This window comes from Meleagris gallopavo, chromosome 11, assembly GCF_905368555.1.
Source record: "Meleagris gallopavo chromosome 11, MGAL_WU_HG_1.1, whole genome shotgun sequence".
NCBI classification, from domain to species: domain Eukaryota; kingdom Metazoa; phylum Chordata; class Aves; order Galliformes; family Phasianidae; genus Meleagris; species Meleagris gallopavo.
Window position 1 is genome coordinate 22512987 of NC_139414.1, and position 17928 is coordinate 22530914.

The window sequence follows — 17928 nt, forward strand, 5'->3', positions numbered from 1 at the left end:
GAATTTCAAGTCAATAAAAATAGCAGAGACTATGAAACTGGGGTGGGAATCATATTATTTCATAGTACCTGAATGCAGTCCTGCAGCCAGGCCACAGCGCCCTGCTAACCTGCTTGTCTGCGTGCAGGACACGGGAGGAGGAGCTGTTTATGGTGAACAGGTCCAGTGAGCGTGGTGCTACTGGGGCGGCACGCCTACGTTATCACATCTTTAGATGTTCTTTAGCTGGACTTTGTGGTGCCATGAATTAAAGGTCACGCTGTGAAAGTGGCATGTGACTCAGGATAGGAGACAGGGCAGAGCTGAAACACCCCGGGGGAGCCACAGTGGGAGGAATGGGCAGAATTTTCCTCACGCGTGGTCATCATTTCCAGGACTTTTCTGCTTGCTTTGGGTGATCATCTTACAGGGGGAATGCTGGGGAAAAAAAGGACCTTTTGGTCTGAATCTGTAGCTGTGGATGAACACAGAGGGCCTGAACAGTCAGACAGAGTCGTACAGCACAGTGGAATGAACTGCTGGCTGCAGTCTTTTGGATCTCCTTGTGTTGAAGTAGAGGTGCAAGATCTGCCTCCAAGTCAGCAGAAACTGTGGGTACAGAAGCACAGGCTTCTATACATAGTGTGATTCAGCAGATGTATAAGTAATAGGCGGTGCAATGCAGGAATCTTGTTTGACTTCAAATTTGTGTAAGATTAAGAAAAACGTCCAGCTTCATCATTTAATCTCACCAGCCAAGAATATCAGTATTAATTATCACTCACCGTATGATTTATTTCCAACGAAAAGTTGTTCTGGAGTTGTGCCAGCGTCATTTTATTGTACAGCAGAAGTGGATCATTTCTATCTTCAGACCTTGTTGTTGCCTATCAAAGTTAATAATGAGATTGAGTCAGTTCACAGGAATTTTGGTAAGCAGCAGTAGAAAGAAAACATTCCTGTTTCTGGCTTAATACATTACAATGAGAAGTTTGCAAAAGTGCGAAACACCTTCTGTGTACGTACATACAGATAGCATTTCTTCAGGCAGCGTGTGCTTTCTGATCACGTGCAGGTGCTACTGAGTTCCTTCTGGCTCCACCGCAGGCCATTTTGTGTAGGCAGTACTGTGCCTGCTGTGCTGTACCAGGAGGGTTTGTCAAAAAATGAGGCACTGGCCGTTTGTGCTCTTTGTCAGCAGCCACTGCTGTAGGGAAATGCCACTTGTGTTTCCTTTCTTACTCCCCTTCAAATCTTTCCCCAATAAATTCCTTTTCTTTGAATAATTTTCTATCTCTGATCTAAACCCTGAAGTGTGTTTCTCAGGAGAATGTGAAGTAAATCAAAATCAGATGGCTTTAGTTTACACAAATGGAGTGGGTTAGGTCTACCTCTGCCAAACACATGCCCTCACTGTCAGCATAACTTAGAAAACCAGCCGAAGCTAGGAAATCTGTATTTTGACTATTTTACAGTCATCTTCAGGTGCTTTTGGAATGTTTAATAATCACAGACCAAGTTCTTGCTTGCTCACGAATGCTTTCATTTCCACTTGTTTTTCTCAGTGCAAGTTTAAATTCTAGCTATTTCTCCCAGGCATACTTTCTGGAGAACAGACGTTTGATTAAAAATGCACTTGAAACAATCAGCATTGTGGAGCAGCTTGTGTAGGACAAACATTACTTTGTGTTGCGTGGCAAGCCAAGGGATGGCGATCAGCTGCTCTGATAACCAAGCAGCCTGCGTAAGAAAAGGACAAAAGGAAAAGAGGCCCCAGCAGCATCTCCTAAAATGCACTTTCTATGGTAGAACAGAAACCAGCCTGTCTCTCGCCCTCTTTTCCCTGGAAGGGCTTCTGTGAACAGATTAGGATAAAATAATTTGCTATTTCTGGAAAACAGCTAACTCCTGTTTCCCTTGCTCATTAGAAGGCATGTCTCTGTATGTGCTCCTTGTAGGTATTGCAGACCCCATATGCTTTTGGTCAACATTCGATCCCACAAAGTAGCACGAGCATGTTGTTTAACAGCTCAGCTATGAAGGAGGTCAGGTATTTAAAGATGCTTTAAAAATCAGTTTTCTCACGTTAGCGATCTCTTTCTCCAGGTCCATGACTCTTCTCATTTCTTCTGCAATCTGGGTCTCGTTGAAAGAAATGTTTCTTTCTTGTAGGATTAGTTTAGCTACAGAAATCATGAAATCAACGTAGGCAGAACATGCCTGCAGGGAAAAACACAAATTAAAACAAAATTCTTCAAATAATATCTTGATTATATTGAAGATTTCATCTCCATTTTATGAACAATGCATGGCTCTTCATCTCCTTCTTTGATAACTGTACAGTAATTTATTCTCAGATACAGTTAGATCACAAATAGAAATTTGAAAATTCCCTCATGGAAAAGTACTGTACTGTTTGTAGCACTGGTCAAACCTAAGCACTGTCAACTGCTGCACTGTTTTCATTATTTAAAATGAGACATTTGTGGGTCCATATTTAAACTACCTCCTCTGCTTTTTCTAGTTCACTTTAATTACGACTTCCAAAAATGCTGTGTCCAAAGAGCAGAGTTCCCAGAAACATAAAAGCCAGGGAAATGATGATGGGCTGTGTGGGATGAGTGCTGTGGGCTCATTGCTCCCAGAAGCAGCAGCTCCTGTACGGCTACCTGGAACATCCAGAAATCATTTTGCTGCGTGTAAGTTCAGCAGAGCTTCATTTACTAGAGGTAATACCGTATACATGAAATTTAATATGTCTGAATTTACCAAGGATAGAAAAGGAAACATAGAAGTATATTCCTTAAACCTTACACTGTCAAATATCTAAAGACGCTAATTTTATTCCAGTTCCTCTTTGATAAACTACTCTCAATTTTCTTTCAGTCAAAATGCTGTTTTCAATATACTTTTTAAAGGCAAGGTAAATACATATTAAATTAGCTATAATAATAAATCTATTTTATGCAAAATATCTTAATCTACTGAAACAGCGGTAGGATCAATAAGGTGTGCATGGTTAATAAAACAACAGTCTCTAGGTATGTCCAGTAACCTAAGGCAGTAGGATACAGCCCTTTTAATGAAGGCTACATTTATTTGGCCATTCTGATAGCTTCTTTCTTTGCCATCCATCTCCTGTCAGCCTCCCCTCCCTGCCAACAATGCCTGCGTGTGCTGGAAAACCGAGAGGCTCATGAACAGTATTGACAGCAGACTTGGAAAGGAGAGGTGGCTCACAACTGAATGCTCTGTGTTCTTTTTAATTAAGGCAGATTATTTTATCAGAGAGAAAAGCCCATTAAACCACTGACAGCTACGTTAACTCACAAAAGAGAATGCATAGCAAGCCTGCAAATACCATTCTGAAATATCCAAATCCATGTATAATTAAATATATACATATTAATACAAACATTACCCCAAACCAGCAAGTCAACAGAAATCTTCAGTTGCAATCAGTGCACCTTATTTTTGGCCTAAAGGTGAAGACCACTGCATGTCACAGAGCAGACAGTTACGTCAGCTAACTTCAGATGGACTGCATAAATATTCTCAGATATTTTAGAGGGAACTTAGGTGTCAGAATAACTCCTGTAAGAGCATTCCCTTAAAACAGAAAAAAAAAGTTTTAAAAATGATAAAAGTTCCACTTGTAGCTTAGAGTTTGGAAGTACTGACAAAGCCAGAGGTTGAAGGGCAGGAGCAGTACCTGGTTTGCTGCCTACAGCTCAAAGAATAGGATGAGACAGCAGGAAACAGAGCCAAGCAGAGCTATCAGAGGGCAAGGACTGAAAGGAGGAACATCTCTCACATGGGACACTCGAGCTTGTGAAACATGCAGTTACAGAATCACAGAACGCCCAGATCAGTGAGGCCAACCTTCATGGGAACAGGGAGCCTGGATGAGAGCATCTGTCCCCGTCCCATTGCATATTAGACCCTGGTGGAGGTTGTTCCAGTCTCTGGCTGTTCTTACTCTATCTGCCTTTTAGTGACTAATCTCTGTTTCTTTTTTTAAAATGCTTCCCCCTTACACTCCTGAAGTGGAAAGTAGTATGATACCTTCTGGTAGGTCAGAGTTCAGAATAGAAATTGTGGTTTCTTGTGCTGCTGTGGGTGCAGTGCAGGAAAGGGAGCAGGCTGGGATACATGATCTCCTCCAGGCCATGGTAACGGGGTAATAATAGAGCTGAACAGTTAACATGATACATAATTTAGTGTAATCTCAATTGTAGTATAAACTATTAGCATGTCAGCAAAACACCTATATAACAACATGCTTAATATGCTTTTTCATAATTTCTGCATTTAGTTACCCAGAAGAAAATGGCTAATTGAAGGTTACTGTTGTAGCACTTCCAGCTGCTCCAGCCCTCACATACACCTCAGCCCTTCAAGACTTGGAGCACAACCATGGCTGGCAGTGAGGAATACACTGGGTCAGTGCTAACAGGTTAATGAAATCATGTGCAAACAATAACACAAATTAAAGGCTATGAGAGATTTTAAGTATTTAAAGCAGTTTATATGATATCATAGTTTAGCTGATGCACTTTCAGTAGGCAATTAACTGAGGGGACTTTCAAATCTTTTGTGCAGTAAAGTGTGATCTTTGGTTCCAAATGGTTGTGTTTTTTAGTTCCTAAGTCTATTAGTGATAAGAAAAGTCATTTCCAGGATGATTAGATTATGTCTCCTGACTCCAGCCAGTGGATCCTTTCACTCTATGCCCATTATGGGCATGAGAGCAGCAGTAAATGTGTGCTATCTGGACTAGCCTAGTCCTAACCCTATCGCTGGACTCCACTGTCACTCTCAGCACTTGCTGATTGATGCCAGTCAGTCATAGTTCAGCAGGCATCATTTTGTGTTCACTGAACAGAGGTGATCCATAAGCACTTAACTCCTAGCTATCTTAGTATGGGCTATGTCTTGATTCAGCTGTAAAGCCTAGCAGAAAATATGGAATAAAGGCAAACTGTTTCAGGTTTATTTCCTTTCAAGAGGTCCTAAAAACCTAAAAAATAGATGTTCATACAGGAATTATTTGGAAAACTACTGTTTCTTTCACATGGATGTTAATTAAAAGAGAAAAGAGAGAACGGATGATGAAGGAAGCAAAGCAGTTAGGGATTTCTGAGGCATAGTGATACTAGAGGAATACGCAGCCTCCTCATGCAGTGCAGAGACAAGTGGTTGATATTGGCAGCTGGAGCCTAGATGGAAAACACTTGGCTCCTAGTGCAGCCAGGAGGGTCAAACAAGGACACTAACATTAATGGCATAATAATATAATACCTCCTCTTCAGGACACTTGTACTGCCTCCTGTCCTTAGCTCATTTATTTCTATTTCCCCCTAGTCTCCTAGAATCTGTATCTTCTGCAATTGCTTTTCCTTTTCTCCTAGCTCCTGATTTCTTGCCTACTTGTACACTTACCCCAGTTTCTTCCTCCAGTCTGTCACACATTGTTCTCACCTGTAAGTCAGCCTTGTTTAAATGCTTATAATGATTACCTTTCTATTTCAGTTTACTCAATTCTGCCAGTAATGGTTCCCAGTGTAGTATTAGAATCAATCTGGGGAGAGACTGTTCCAGTTCTTTGCCAACCTCACTCTTGGCAGATATACCTGCCTTGAAGATACAGGCTAAAAATGCTGGAATGTAGTCAGTGATCTATCAGCTCCATCTTACCTCTTGGTACGCTCCTGTGCATTCATAGTAGTCACGAGAAGGCAGGCCAAGCCCAGGTTGGTCAATCTGTAAATTGAAGTAAAAGTTAAAACGTGTAGGGACAACATGGCATAGCATTATGCCGTTCTTTGGTCAGTTACAGGTGCTGATGCTTCATTCTGGAAACATTATCCTCTGCCCTATGGGAAGTGTCTTTCCTACCCCCTTGTGCCCCTTTAATTCTTTCCACTCTCCTTATTCCTCTTGTCTTTCTCTCCAGACTTCCTTCTGTTGCTGAACAATGTATGCTGTGTGTAATCCATGCCAAAGCAGTGGATGTACAGAAAAGAAAACAGTCCACAGACAAGCAGGGCAACTCCTGCATCTTTGAAATTCATACATGCAAAGTAGCCGAGGATCTCTGCACCCAGGTCCTGAGATGACTGTACCCCACTGCCCTTATAACTGCTGTGTCTTGGGAGCAGCAAGTGCACATTGACCATGTGCAATCCTGTCTGCTCTGGATTTTCCATTGTCAGAGATATCTTACATCTAACAGCGGGGTGCTCTGGACATACTGCTTATGCAAACGTCCTCAGCTGCTTGCATGTTTGGGCAGGGAACTGCAGGCCCTGTTAGTACTCTGACATAAGAGCACATTATAAAAACAGCCCCCTGCTCTGTGGGCTTTTTTGCCATTGGGACCACAGCCCAGGTTTTCAGAGAGAGGGATTTCTGCCTGAAGGGCAAGGAAAGGAAGCCATGCTTGCTTTTTTGCTTGCATGCATATCTAAGTAGATCCTGTCTAACTTCTGGACAGCGTGCCTATAAATTGTGTGTATGTATCTATGTAAGTCTCAGTTACACTCACCTCCCTGAGAATAACAGTGTACCAGTACAGTGAATAAAGATTATTAACCCTGAAAATGGACAGTGCACTGCCAGACTCATAAGGGAAGCTGAACAGCTACAGGGATTCACACACTCATCTCCAACTGGTAACATTCAAACCAGAAACATTCCTCTTGGCTAACACGTATGTCTGTGCCTTCTGGTTCTTTTGCTACACTTACATGACGAGCAAGGCGATGCCACCAGCAGACTTACATGAATGATGTGTGCTGAGGAATTTTTATCGTCTGTGCCAACAAAAAAATTAATCAGGACCTTTTTCCCATATCTGGAGTTGAGCTGTGCAATAGCTGTCTCAGCAGTCCAAGCAGCACCTGGGCAGAAGAAAGGTGCACTCAGTCTTCTTTTTGGTAAACAACAACAAAGAAGTCATTTAGGATTTTAACAGAGAAGATTATCTTACCGTAGGAAGACTCCCAGTTGTTTGTTGCTACAGGCCAGTCAGATAAATTTGCCAGGAGACTGATTAAAGGCATTCCACCTCTGCTATCAATGGTTGCTTTTGGAAAAAACAAAATGAACTAATGTGGCATTTTAGAACATGCAGATAGTACACTACTGTCATGAGCTCAGAATTCTGAACCTGAGAACTCTTTTCACCATCAGCACAACAGAATTATGTTCTGATCTATGCCTCTTCTTCTTGAAAATTTTATGTTTAAAATACATTTTAGTCATGACTGCAAACAGCTTATGCAAATCCCTAGAACCATGACATTGAAGAACTACTGTATTCCAACTGTAAGTAGAACTTAAAATAATAGCTTTGAGAAATATTCATAATTTGATGGAAAATATAAAAAATTATTTAAGTAGCACTGCTGCTTCATTGCACCTCATAGTGACAGCACCTAGCTCCAATTCTTGAAGTGAACAACCCCTGTGATATGCCAGAGATTTTCTACCTGATCTCTTCTAAGAAAGAATTAATTCATATTTAACTGCAAGGATTTGAGTTCAAATATCTGCATCAAACTGGAAACTCAAGAGTAATGCAGGTGCACTTAAAATATCCAAGCACGTAGAACAGGATACACAGTACTCAATGTACTACTGATGTTCTTATGTAACTCTAAAAGTCAAGAAGAATTTCTGAAAAATTCTGTGCTGAAACCACAAGTATAGAGATACAGCTCCCTTTGGAAGTTGAGTTTCTTAGACATCATTCTTACGTATCCTATAGGCAATAAATACAGGAGGAACTTACTTTCATTTATGCATGATCTATACAGAGTTTTTGCCTTCTGCACTGCCGGTATATCATTGCTGCTTGGTGTGTCGAGGACATCTGGAACACACAGCAAATATACCTTAATATCTGATCTTTACTGGGAGGAAGGAGCTGTGAGGCCCCGTCTTGCTGCCCTGCTGTCACACTGGGCTGCTGGCTCTCCTTCCCCCGGGGGCAGCCCACACTTGGCACTCCTTTACAAGCACTGCTCCACAGAAACGGAAGCCCTGACATCTGTGAACCACAAACTTGGTAAAACTAGGAGCTAAGCAAGCAAGGAAAGGATGTTCAGTCTCCAGAGCAGTTCTGAGAATCTTTCATGAGCATAAACTCTGTGATTCCTTTGACTCTGTTATTTTTGTCTGAAAAAAGTAAGTATGGATAATTTGACGGTATCACTTTTTGTGGAAAAAGAAATGCTGATAGGCCTGTGATGTGACTGTTTAGAGAAGTGCTTCCTGCTGTTTGAGGTGCAGCAGATGGAATACAGATCAGCAGGACAGGGCTGCCAGTGTTACAGCTGACAGCATTGTCACCTGGCTTCCCTGCTACTGTTAGTTCATGAGAGTAATTAGACAAATTAGAATACGCAGATGAGCACACAGAGTCCAGATATCAGAAAGGTCAGCTCAAGTCAGTTCTGCTCCAGTGTCAGACACAACAGTGTAACTTCCAAGGTATTCTCCAAGCAAACGGTTTGTGGTGAATTATCGTGATCTGAACATGAAGAAAATGAAATATTTAGTAGAATTTTTAGCTTTGCTAGATAACCACACCTTGTTAGAATTACATGTAGGCCAAAGAAGAAACTTTATCTAGTCCACAAACATAAACCCTACTGACCTTTTAAAACAACTTCTAGTTCATCTCTTAAAATGTCAAAGTTACTATAACGGGAGCTGGTTTCTGGAATGACGTTCCTCTTCAGCCATCCTCCACAGGCATATTGGTAAAAATCATTGCAAGGCTCTGCGGTGGTGTCCATGTTCTCAATGATTCGGGCTGCTGTAATGTAAGACAAATCAAGGTGAAAAGGCTTTTTGGGGAGCAGCAATGAATGCATTTGTTTGCTGCTTTCCCTTTCGTTTAGAATAGGCTCCAGCCTACTTTAATATCCTAGGCCAAGCCAAGTACTGGTCAATAGAAATCACTGTTCTTTTATAGCCTGCAGCTCATATGCTTTTCTGTTGCCTGTGTTTATGGATGGCTAAGCTTCCTCTATCTAATTTTGCTATTCATTGCGAGTGGTTACTTGGTTATAAAATGTTTCATTTACTGACTTCTTTGTTTGGAAAGGGGATGAAAAGAGAAATTAAAAGCTGATTTCCAGAATCTACATTTGATATTCTAGCTCTATTTCACATTTTTATATAAATTACACTGCTTCTTGTGTTCCTTGTTGGCCCTATCAAAGATTAGCCCTGTTGGCTGATCAAAGACTACCTGGTCACTGACTGATCATAACATGGGTTTCCCTTTTGAAATCTGCTTTCTTGATGACTATTTCCCAGATGCTGTTCATAAAATTCCAGTATTTTATCTTTTTCTTTGTATAGTTATTCCTCCTAGCTTGTTTTCACCGCTCATGTGGTAGCAGAAGGTCTGTAAATGAAGGGAGAGATGCTCAGAGTCAGGCATCAGCTAGTGATAGCTATGATGTGCCAGAATACTGAATATCCTCCCCATATTCAGACATTAATTTTAGTGAATGGCGAGGCTTGTGATTACAAGCAGTTGTTCCTCCCACTTGGGTGAGTCAACTACAGTTATTTCTCTGTGCTTTCAATATTTTCCATGTCTGTTATGGTGGTGGAGATGAGAGGTGTGGGCAGGCTGTAGTATTTCTGTTGACTGGTTTCCCCCGTTGGTTCTCTTGGGATGTTCAGTTAAAGTTACATTTGAAGCCAACATTAGATGGTTTTATGATGTTGGAAGCCGGAAAAAGCCAAGAACACATGCATTTTCAATTTTGGAACGCATAAGCAGCACAAAAAACATTGTGGAAATAGGTACAGTGCCTAGCATGCCATTTTTCCCTTGTGAAGTTAATGGCAGGATGACTTCAGTTTGAAAGAATACGGGATGATGCCAGCAATGAGAGATGATGATATCCAGTCCTGTTTTCACTGTTTGACAGTTGCTTTTTACCCATTCTTGAGAAAGCCAAACATCCATCCCTGCTGTGCAGTCCCTAGGAGTGGTCAGGCACTGAATCGTGCTGCCCAGGACGTTTAGGAAGTGTCTGACTGGGAAGTAATCAACCCTTGTCTGGGCAGATCAGCTCTCCAGGTGGCACTGCTCTAAGCAGGGCAGTTGGGCTGGACGATCTCTAGAACTCACTCCCAATTCCAGCTCTTCTGCGACTGTGTAAACTCCGGTATCTATTTTCTTTCTAGTTTGTTGTGCTCTATTTAAGGGAAAGGGGTGCTTTGGATGGCACGCTTTATTCCTGTCCTGGGTCTGTCTCCCTGCTGTAACAGAGGAAGGCTGACAATTACTACCAAGCTCTTTTAGTTTAAGGGTGTCCTTAGGAATCCCTGTTAGACTGGAGCATCTAGAGGGCAGCACTGTCCTTTGGGTTATCCTGACTTGTTGGTCCAGCAGCAAAGACCTGAATAGCCAGGACTTGACATGACAGCTTTCAGTGCCATGTGCCAACCTTGCCACGAAGTAATGATGAGTTGAAAAAATCTTCTGACACCAAGAAAATGTAATTCAACCACTGTGTTGCCACTTTTGGAGAAAAGAAACAATAACAACAACAAAAACAAACCAAGAATTAGAAAAAGTTTACATCTTGTGTACATCTGGCAACTTAATAACTGTCTGCATAAATCAGCCTTGCTTGAACCATGGAATCAGGTTGCTCTACTGACAGTCAGTATCTGTGCAATCTTTCTTTTCTACTGCTGTGATAAAAAATTACCTATTATAACATTTCTGCTGTAGAGCCCAAACCAGCCAATGTTAGCACATCCAAATTTATGAAAACATTTACGGTCAAATGCTGTGAAAAGACTGAGCTGAGTCATGGGAACTGCAGTCTTTCCCTCTTCATTCAAGTTTTCCTTCAGAATACACACTTCAGGCACTGCCCCCAAAAACACTCACTTCAAGAGTGTAATTTGCACATCTGGATCCCCGAATAGAAGTGATTATTTGCCTGATACCACGAATAAACTAAAATCAATGGAATGTGGTTTTGTCATCAATGAAGCCCTGGAGTACACACTTGATGCCAACATGGGAAGTCATTTACGAGTTCCTACTTGGGCCCAGTGAAGTATTCAAGCCCCAACAATGAGATGTTTTTGCTCTGGAAATTGGAAGTGTGAGACTGATGAGTATTTTGCTATTTAATTTTAATACAGAGTCACTCATACCTTTACAAGTAAATAAAATACGATGTTACACTTTTCATTAGTCCTCTGTATTGCTTTGATGATCCAAATATTGCTTCTATTCCTGTGCTTAACATGTTTATTCAGTGTCCTAACTTGCAGTGAAGAGTGTAGAGACCTGTTTGAACTACTTTTAATGATTAATTTTATTCTAATTCTCATCATTACCAGCTGTTGCTTTAATAGCTTACAAATAAAGTAATAAAAGTTGGCATAACAACTAGTGACCTGAGAAGGATGTGGGAGAAACATGTGTGCTTACCTAGGTGCCATTAATAACAGAGATATGAACAGCTCCTATTCTCATCAGTCTGTGCTGTTTGAGCTCAGGCAGCGTGCATCAGGCCTGTGTATCAGCATATAAACACATATATATATATACTCAAATGCAAATCACACATCCTGATGGCAGAAAAATCCTTTGGAAGTATAACTAGAATACAGTGAGGCTGCCTGAAATAAATCCTAGGAGATACCTGGCCCGTGGTGATGGCAATATCCAGCATTGAGCCACAAGCTGGGCCAAGGCTTCATCAGGGGATGATTCCACAGGACTCAGGTGTGGTGGAGATGCTCCCACTGCTGTGTGAAGTGAGACCTGAAAGGAGCAGCCCCAGACAAGAAAGGAAACAAATAGAATGATGCTTCTGGATTGTTTCTAGCATGTCTGAAAGTCTAAATGGGGCCTATGAATCCAAGTGTTCTGGAAGCCTCTGGTGGGGTGCTGTGCACTTCACATTCCTCATCATCTGTGCTTACGTGTTACATAAACCTTGGCTTGAAAACATTTTTCTGAGATGCTGACTGTCAAAACTTGTACGACTCCTCAGAACTTTTCCTGTGTCTCTTATTGACATAGTGGGTCTACGCCTTCCCCTGGGGCTGCCTTTTCCCTTGAATCCCAGAGGGGCCAGTCATGACGTACAGAATTCACTCAGATTTTATTAGTTCCACTTGACATGAAGATAACACATAGATATCGCTGTACTTCTGATGCTTTCCTATTAATACTGTTAATGAAACAAATCTCCAAAATACAGCAGACTGAGCAGAATATTTCTCTCCAGGGGCTTTGACTTGACTAACAGTTGGCATGTAAATATAGCTGAAAAATCATTGATTTTGTTACCATTCAAAAAGAGGGGAAAGGGAAAGCGGGGCTCATTTCACCTTGAGGGTTTTTAGTGGACTTCAGGCCAATGTGTAAACTACGAATTGTTTCTGCAGTTCAGTCCTTTCTGAAGAATGACGTTAGCTAGGCAGCCTATAGAATACACAGCTTCTCCTGGACATGAAGACTAATTCTGCCTCTCCTCAAACAGCAACATGGCATCTTTAAGAGCTGTTAGCAATCAAGACTCTCCTTATATGCATCTTCAGAGACACAGCCTTTCAGCACATGCTGCAGCACCGCCTGAATGCTGACTTGGTGACAAGGAGCCGTTTTCTGGTTCACTCGAATCATTTTCTGCAGCTAGAGGTATTTTTTGGAGTCTGCTTCTGAGTCTTGAACCAGCCTGACCCTGATGACTTCGTAAGATTTGACAATACCACATCATGAGATTTTACATTTGCAGAAAAAACACAGAAAGGAAGTGATTTGGGTTAGCAGATGGCATGCCTCAATGTGCTGTGTTTGTGTACAGTCAGTTGGCAACATTATGTGGTTTAATTTTGCTTAGAAGTACCTACATGTCTTTAAAACATACGTATGTTCATTCTTACCTGACTTTATGCAGTCTGATGTCTTGCAAACCCCATCTAGAAAACAAAGCAATCATACTTCTAACTTCTACTCAATGTCAATACAATAAAAGCTACTGCAAATTTTACTTTCAATGACAGTCACTTTAGAAATTACATTAACTGCAGGGTACAGTGAGATAAAGATAAAAGAACAGCGTGCATTCAGAACGTGAGATTTATAGGATCTGGCTCTAAAAATTACTGTGATCCTCATCCTTTTAGGGCTCTCAGCGCTGTACCCGTCATGCAGAACTTCGTGGTCATTTGAAGAAAAGGTTCTATCAATCGATTGCAAGTGGTAAAAATATTATTTTTATTTAAGAAAAGGGGAAATTCAGAGAAAAATAGAAAATGGACTGAAAACAGTTACAAAGTCAGTCTGAATGCAGCACATCTTTGCAGTGACAAAAAGATGGAAGAGGATTTGTGTGAACATTCTGCCACATCCATGTGCAGCCCTGTGAGCAAAATCCGTGGCTCCACAGCACAGATATTTCCTTCTGAGATTCAGAAATATGGCACTTTTTGGTTTTCATTTGGGTGGAATGGCATTTTTTCCATTCCATAAATGGGCAATACAATAATAAAAAGTTTAAGTGAAATTATTAAGTACTTTAAAATGAAAAAGGTCATTTTAGTGTAATTAAACATTCACTAAGCATTCACAAAATGGAATTTTGAGCATTCTTGTATTTTCCACTAAAAAAAGAAAAAATCAGTATTTCTGCCTAGACTGAATTATTTTCAGATGCTTTGGTATGGCTGCTGAGTTACCAAACACTGTGTGACTGCACTCACACAGCGCTTGTCACAATTCCTTGTGAATGGAAAAAATGGGATTTTCACTTCTACAGCAGTGTGGAGGAAACACTGCAGTTTGGGGCTCTTTGGAAGGATTCTCTTTTGTAGTTTCTGCTTCCTGAAGCATTAATTACAAACAGAAGAATTGCTAGGTCCAAACAAGCAGATGGTTTGTGTTTCCCACCACTTTGCATAGTGAATCTGTGGAGCCCCAGTAAGAAGCCAGGCAGTTGTGTGTCGGTGTGCAGCAGTACGGAGCGTGGCTGCAGCGTTACGTTTCCTGCACTGTGCCATGCTGCCTAACAACATCCTATAAAGCACTGCATGATGAGCTGCTGCATCTCATTTTGCACTGTGCGCACAGACTCACGGTATCAGGCAGATATTTTGAGCTGACCATTTAGAAGTCTTTCTTAACATCTTCTGCAGTGCAGCTATATACATATGCAACATAGACATTTCTAATACAATGCTTTAATATGCTGAATCTTCAGTTGTTTTGTTTTTTGTTTGTGGTTTTTTTTATATGAACAGCTAGATTCTATTTGATAAAGCCTTTAAGCCTTTAAATGCTTTTATATTAACGTGGATTTGAACATTCCAAGACATTTACGTGTACTCACCATCGTATGTGGCATACAGGACTATCATCGTGATTGCCACGATGGCCAGCAGAATCACTACAACAGTCAGCCCTATTTCCAGGCCGCTCCATCGCAGTTTCTTCTTTGGTTTTGGAGCATTCATTTCAGTGATATCCATCTGACTTTCTGACTTGCCCATAACCCAGTGTCTGAAAAGGAAAAGGGAACAGTCACTGGAGAATGCTGAATCACGGGACCTGAAATTGGCTCCTCAGCTGCACAGTAACCAAGATGCTTCCTGGGTGAATTTCCACGCTGGCACAAAGTTGATGTGTAGCACTGCTGGGAAGTGGTGGCACTCAGACGTGTGCCCACACGCAGTACGTACCATGTGCCTGGGACACAGCAGTGCTCTGCCTTGTGCAAAGAGGCCACCGAGCAGAAGAGGAAGGCCAACAGACCAAACGCTGTTTTTAAAACTCGCCGTGGAATTTAATCCCGTGTGATGGTACAGGAATTCACAAGGAAGCAAAAGCAAGTCTTCTGACCTGAATAAAAATTAACTTAATCTGCCAATTACTTATCTCATGCCAAAGGTCAAAATATACCATTGTGCTTCGCTGTCATCTTTTAAAGCATCGTGTAAGCAGTTCTTGACTACAGCTTTACAGCTGTCAGTAAAAATAGCAAAAAACAATAAATAAGTCAGCCTCTGCTGGGAGCATGCCATACTGACAGTGCAGAGATTGGGGCTTTGCAGTGATAACCACAACACTGCAGTTTGACCAAGCTTTGCTCCTGTTTGCTTAGGGCCTGGTCACTTTCTCTGCCGATATTCACATTCCTGTACACCTGGTGATGTATTTCTCAGGTTTTGGCAATGGAAACTTGGCAGTGTCTGTTCACAGCATTCCTCTGGTGCCCATCACACCACTTCCCCCCGCAGACAGCAGTACCAATGGGAAGGGTGCCTTTCTCAGCTTCTGCTTCCACTCGAGTCCTAGACTTGTACTTCAGGATTGTACAACTGGATTAAGTCGTTGCCTTGGATTCATCTTTGTCTCCTCAAGCTGCTACAACCTTCAGATGAGCGGTCTTCACTTTTGCTCAGCACGTTCTGTTTCTGCCTGATTGCTGTCCCGTAGCCCAGAGAGCCACAGAATCGTAGGGGTTGGACGGGACCCCAGAGGCCACCTGGTCCAACCCCCGGTTCCAGCAATCCCTGCTCTCTTTTCATGGCCACCTCAAGAGCCAGCTCCCTCTCCACAAAAACACGACCCCGCAGTGTGTGCTTAGCAATGAAGATACAACGTAATTCACCATCCCGGACCTAAGGAACCCCATTTTGTGTTTACACAATACTAAGTGTACCCGTGAATGCTATCACACTAACATTGCTCACCCAAATGAAAGAGGGAACGTTTCAGATCAGAGCATCCCCCCTCCCCTCCGTCGCTCTCCCCGCACAGTGGGCTGCACGCAGTTCCAGCAGTGCCAGGGATTCTGCAGCTCCCAGCCCGGCACCCAGCAGGCTCTGCCCAGCTCTGCCCTTCACGTCTGCACCACTGCCGCCCCTTCCACTTCCTTTGTGATCTCCCCTCTTTTTCTTCTCTCTGAATAGTGGGTCAGAGCACCCAGTGCTGAGACACAGCTCTGAAATCCCACACAGCCTCATAAGAGTGAGAGCTGTGCCGAGAAGCTTGTCCTGCATTAGCAGTGAACTAGAAATTCATAGATAATGTAAAAGGAAACAATTAACCATTTACTAACCATTGTACCCTTCTCACTTCCAGTCATACCAAGCAGCAGAAAATGTAATTTATATTGACTTAATGCTGACCAGTGAATACCTGGGGCCTAATTTAAGAGGTGATGTTTGTCTTCTGGCTCTGAGAGTGTCTTTAAAGCAGAGAAAACATGGTTTATTGGAGCAGGCAGAAACACTGCACCTTTGCATGCCAATACGTTCCTTGCAGCTAAGTTTTTCCATGTGAGCTAATCTTGCTGCTCCTGTAGTGCTCCTCGTGTTTAAAGGCATCCCACTAATTTTTAGCTCTGGTTATTTAGAGAGCATATCCCATCTGCATTAATAAACTCCAGGTAAGAGCCTCTGTGTGTGCTAACTGCAAGCACACCAAAAGCAGAGGAGTAATGTAAGCAGATTAGAGCATAAGTAACGTGGTTTTCTTACATTTCTTCAATGCTCCGTGATCCCAGCTGCCTACTAAAGCAAAGATGCAACAGACAGCTGAAATTCATTTCTCGGCCCCCGGTGTGGTTGCACAGGGAGCTGATGCAGTAGCTTTTCTCCTTGGGATGCATACGTTTAAAGGTGACTCGAGGCATACCTGCTTCTCGGTGCGGTCTCTACAGGGAACGCAGCCCGGCACGAAGCACCCTACCTTTTTCGTCATTGTGTGGCACGCAGCGTGCAGACGAGCCACTCGGCGCGGCAGAAGCGCGGCGCGGCAGCTCGGGCTGACCGGTGCCACCGGGGCTCCCCGCTACGACCGGGCGCTCGGGCTGCCGGCTCGGCGCCCGCCCCGCACCGTGCGGTCGGGATGCCGGCAGCCCGGCGGAGCCCTCGGGGCGGGCGGTTCCGCGCCGCTCGCTCGCGAGGCGGGCCGTACGCTGCCGCTCGGCTCCGCTCCGCCCGGCCGGGGGCAGCTGGCGGCGGGAGGCGCGCCGTGGGCGGGGAGGTGCCGGCGGGCTGCGGCCGGGCCGCACCGCGCGGTAAGGACGTTCGCACATCCGCCGCGGCCGGGGAGCACCGGGCGGTCCGGCTCCGCCGCGCCGGCGCTGGCGTTCAGGTGCCCGCGGGCTCCGCGCCCCGCATGTCCTGTCCCGTCCCGTCCCGCCGCCCGCCCGACGGTCCCGCGGCACGCACGGCGCCGGACGAAGCCCCGCAGGACGGCCGAGGCGGGGGAGCCGCGCGGCACACGTCCGCCAGTCCCGGCCCGCACCCCGCACTCACCGGCTGCCGCTCGGAGGGGTCCGGCCGCGGGGCCGCCACGCGCATCACCGGGCAGCGGCGGGGCGGCAGCGCGGGGCGGGCGGGAGCGCTAGGCTGGAGGGAAAGCCAGGCTGGAGGGAAGGCTAGGCTGGAGGGGCGGCGGGTGGCCGGCGGCGGGGCTCAGCGCCTGTCCCACCCGCGGGGTGCCGGCATCGGCGGGACGTCAAAGCCCGGGGCGCTCCCCCGTCGCCGCCGGAGCCGAACCGCCGGCGGTCAAAGCGGACCCCGCGCGTCCGCCGCCGTCCGAGCGGCACTCCGGGTGACCCGAAGGCTCCTTCCTCTTTGAGATCGTAAAAATGCGACGGGGTGGGAAACAAACAAACGAACCCCCCCGCCCCGACGGCGGCGAACCGCGCTCTTCACCTCGCGGAGCTTCACCCGGCGCTTAGCTGGAGGGAAGGGAAGGCGCCGTGCCCCGGGGCGGGCGGTGCGACGGGAGCCGCGGCCGGCGGTGCTGCCCCATGGCCGGCCGTACCGCAGGGCGGGCAGCCGGGAGGGCCGAGGGAGCGGCGACCTGCTGGGGCTGCGCCTTTCTTCCCGGTCTGCTCTGGAGAGACGGAGATGAAGCACAGAAAAAGGCAGCGG

General features: G+C 44.5%; 1 protein-coding gene across 5 annotated transcripts in view; it reads right to left on the bottom strand.

Annotated features, from left to right (window-relative positions):
* MME (membrane metalloendopeptidase) overlaps nt 1-17446 on the bottom strand; it is a 38448-nt gene extending 21002 nt beyond the window's left edge. For 2 of the 5 annotated variants that reach the window (XR_014885433.1, XM_003209257.4), the window contains exons 1-10: nt 16733-16875; nt 14370-14539; nt 12925-12960; nt 8642-8803; nt 7775-7855; nt 6971-7066; nt 6763-6881; nt 5677-5742; nt 2065-2199; nt 765-866 (exon numbers count right to left, since the gene is read on the bottom strand). Coding sequence is in view for 4 of the 5 variants with exons in the window: in XM_003209257.4 (XP_003209305.1) it covers nt 765-866; nt 2065-2199; nt 5677-5742; nt 6763-6881; nt 6971-7066; nt 7775-7855; nt 8642-8803; nt 12925-12960; nt 14370-14529 (957 nt within the window). In the remaining variant the exon portion in view is untranslated. Of the gene's footprint in view, nt 1-764; nt 867-2064; nt 2200-5676; nt 5743-6762; nt 6882-6970; nt 7067-7774; nt 7856-8641; nt 8804-11675; nt 11798-12924; nt 12961-14369; nt 14540-14718; nt 14864-16732; nt 16876-17304 lie in introns of those variants that run through there. The other 3 variants (XM_085232697.1, XM_010717033.3, XM_010717034.4) reach the window with 3 other exon arrangements.
* Between the last annotated feature and the right edge of the window lie 482 nt (nt 17447-17928).